This window comes from Triticum dicoccoides, chromosome 2A (genome assembly GCF_002162155.2).
Source record: "Triticum dicoccoides isolate Atlit2015 ecotype Zavitan chromosome 2A, WEW_v2.0, whole genome shotgun sequence".
Taxonomy (NCBI): Eukaryota; Viridiplantae; Streptophyta; class Magnoliopsida; order Poales; family Poaceae; genus Triticum; species Triticum dicoccoides.
The window spans coordinates 182,110,821-182,114,316 of record NC_041382.1 but is presented as its reverse complement, the minus strand read 5'-3'; the positions used below and the strand labels follow the sequence as shown (position 1 = coordinate 182,114,316).

At 50.1% G+C, this 3,496-nt stretch overlaps 1 protein-coding gene across 1 annotated transcript; it reads right to left on the bottom strand.

Moving 5' to 3' along the window:
* Window positions 1-658: 658 nt before the first annotated feature.
* On the bottom strand, window positions 659-1,411 carry LOC119357771 (cytochrome P450 72A14-like; the record flags this gene model as incomplete). The annotated part of the gene is made up of 2 exons (XM_037624610.1): window positions 659-1,085; window positions 1,173-1,411. Coding segments are annotated over 2 exons (666 nt in total), but the record flags the coding sequence as incomplete, so codon positions are not given.
* Between the last annotated feature and the right edge of the window lie 2,085 nt (window positions 1,412-3,496).

Here is a 3,496-nt window from a genome sequence, read left to right as displayed (position 1 = left end):
ATCGTCCAGACGGAACTCTCCCTCGGCCTCAGCTGGATCAAGAGTTCGAGGGACGTCATCGAGCTGAGTGTGTGCTGATCGCGGAGGTGCCATGTGTTCGATACTTGGATCGGTTAAATCGTGAAGATGTTCAACTACATCAACCGCATTACTGAACGCTTCCGCTTTCGGTCTACGAGGGTATGTAGACACACTATCGCCTCTCGTTTCTATGCATCTCCTAGATAGATCTTGCGAGATTGTAGGTAATTTTTTTGAAATACTATGTTCCCGAGGACGGCGGCAGAGTGCGAGTATTATTTTTTCAATATAAGATGTGATGTGCTTAGTTACCACACACATTGGGTTCGAAATATCAGCCCTGGCGTTGGGACCACACACGCGCAACAGTCAAACAAGTTGCACGGCAGAGAGCTCCAAGCACGGAGTTTTGATGGGCTAGGACCATATATGTGCATGGTATCAAGGATATAGTGTATATGTGGAGGACGGAGTGGGTGGTGATACCAAACGACAACCACCAACTCGGCTTTAATTGTAAAGGCACAAAAAATGGTTCACGTGAAGTTTGAATCCCATTGGTATTTTAATGCATTATTATATTTTTAGGCACATGACAGCAAATAGTGCACAACATGTAGATTGTCGTGGGTGATGATCAAATTGCCCTAATCTTGATTTGTGCACCATGCATTGGACGCATCAGCCTGATGTTATCTACCGCATGAGTGTATGATGGTGCGAGCTCAAACTCAAAGCATTGAAGGATCGTGCAAAACGCCATCTTAGCCTCAAGAAGGGCGAACTGTTGGGCAATGCAGATACGTGGCCCCCAACTGAACGGTAGGAATGCACTAGGATTCTTGGATGCCTGGGAGATCCCATTGGTGAACCTCTCCAGCTTGAACTCATGTACACCCCTTCCCCATATATCTGGGTCATGGTTCATTAACAACAGGGGAAGCTCAATGAGAACACCAGCGGGGTATGTGATGCCTCCAATCTTTATCTCCTTGTACGTTTTACGGAAGAATGCGGCAGCAGGCGAGTACAACCGGAGTACCTCATAAAGAATCAAGGTCACCCGCAAATATAGTAGATTGTAAGATTCATATATCCAATTTTATATCCTATTGTAACAATGGAATCAAGTAAACAAATCACCAGTCACTGTTTTGAGTCGGTTAACGCCTTCATACTCAAGTTTTTCTTTTCCAAATAAGCTAATAACCTCCTCCCTTGCATGGTCTTGCCACTCTGGATACATACTTAGTACGATCATTCTCCATGTGAGCAGTACTGATGTTGTTTCTGTCCCTGCAAGATAGAACAACTTGCATTCCTCCACGACCTCTTTAATGGTCATTCCTGAGATGGATTGGCCATTGTCGGGAAACGCAGTAATTTCAATAAAATTCCTACGCACATGCAAGATCATGGTGATGCATAGCAACGAGAGGGGAGAGTGTCGTCCACGTACCCCCATAGACCATAAGCGGAAGCGTTATGACAACGCGGTTGATGTAGTTGTACGTCTTCACAATCGACCGATCCTAGTACCGAATGTACGACACCTCCGCGATCTGCACACGTTCAGCTCGGTGACGTCCCACGAACTCACGATCAAGTAGAGCTTTGAGGGAGAGTTCCGTCAACAGAACAGCGTGATGACGGTGTTGATGAAGTTACCGATGCAGGGCTTCGCCTAAGCACCGCTACGATATGACCGAGGTGGATTATGGTGGAAGGGGGCACCGCACACGGCTAAAATATCAATGATCAACTTGTGTGTCTATGGGGGTGCCCCTCCCCCGTATATAAAGGAGTGGAGGAGGGGAGAGGCCGGCCTTCCTAGCCGCGCCCCAAGGGGAGTCCTACTCCCACCAGGAGTAGGACTCCAACCCTTCCAAGAGTAGGAGTAGGAGAGAGGGAAGGAGGAGAGAGGGGGAAGGAAAGGGGGGGCACCTCCCCCCTCCTTGTCCAATTCGTACTAGAGGGAGAGGGGGTGCGCGGCCTACCCTGGCCGCCCCTCCTCTTCTCCACTAAGGCCCAATAGGCCCATTACACTCCCCCGGGGGTTCCGGTAACCCCCCGATACTCCGGTTTTTTTTCGAACTTGCCTGGAACCCTTCCGAAGTCCAAACATAGTCATCCAATATATCGATCTTTATGTCTCGACCATTTCGAGACTCCTCGTCATGTCCGTGATCGTATCCGGGACTCCGAACTACCTTTAGTACATCAAAACACATAAACTCATATTACCAATTGTCACCGAATGTTAAGCGTGCGGACCCTACGGGTTCGAGAACTATGTAGACATGACCGAGACTCGTCTCCGGTCAATAACCAATAGGGGAACCTGGATGCTCATATTGGCTCCTACATATTCTACAAAGATCTTTATCGGTCAAACCGCATAACGGTGTACGTTGTTCCCTTTGTCATCGGTATGTTACTTGCCCGAGATTCGATCGTCGGTATCTCAATACCTAGTTCAATCTTGTTACCGGCAAGTATCTTTATTCGTTCTATAATGCATCATCCCGCAACTAACTCATTAGTTACATTTGCTTGCAAGGCTTATAGTGATGTGCATTACCGAGAGGGCCCAGAGATACCTCTCCGACAATCGGAGTGACAAATCCTAATCTCGATCTATGCCAACTCAACAAGTACCATCGGAGACACCAATAGAGCACCTTTATAATCACCCAGTTACGTTGTGACGTTTGTGTAACGCCCCGAGACCGATGTGCCAGGTGTCGTCTAGTTATTCGCTGCTGTTGCCATGTCATTGCTTGCGTGTCATGCATTGAATATCATGTCATCATGTGCATTTCATTTGCATACATGTTCGTCCCATGCATCCGAGCATTTTCTCCGCCGTTTGTTTGCATTCCAGCGCTCCGTTCTCCTCCGGTGGTCTTTTCTACCTTCTTTTCGTGTGCGGGTGTTAAACATTTCCGGATTGGACCGATACTTGCCAAGCGGCCTTGGTTTACTACCGGTAGACCGCCTGCCAAGTTTCGTATATTTTGGACTTCGTTTGATGCTCCAACGGTTAACCGAGGGACCGAGAAGGCCTCGTGTGTGTTGCAGCCCAACACCCTTCCAAAGTGGCCTAAAACCCACCTAAACCTGTTCCATCATCTCGGTCGTTCGATCACGATCGCGTGGCCGAAAACCGCACCTCATTTGGACTCTCCTAGCTCCCTCTACCTATATATATGTGGCCATCCCCGATATTTTCGCGGATGAACCCTAGCCCCGCTCCTCTCGCATCGCCGGACATGTCCATCCGGTCGCTGGACATGTCCGCGCCGCCGCCACGTCGCCCGGCCAATCGCATCGCGCCACGTCGCCCCGCTGCTGCTCTCCTCCAACCCCTGCGCGCCACGTGCCCGTCACCCCACCTCCTCTCTCTCCCCCGCGCCGCTGCGGCCCTACGGGCCCACGGCCGGCCCGCCCGGCCCGACCGCGCCCCGCGCCTGGG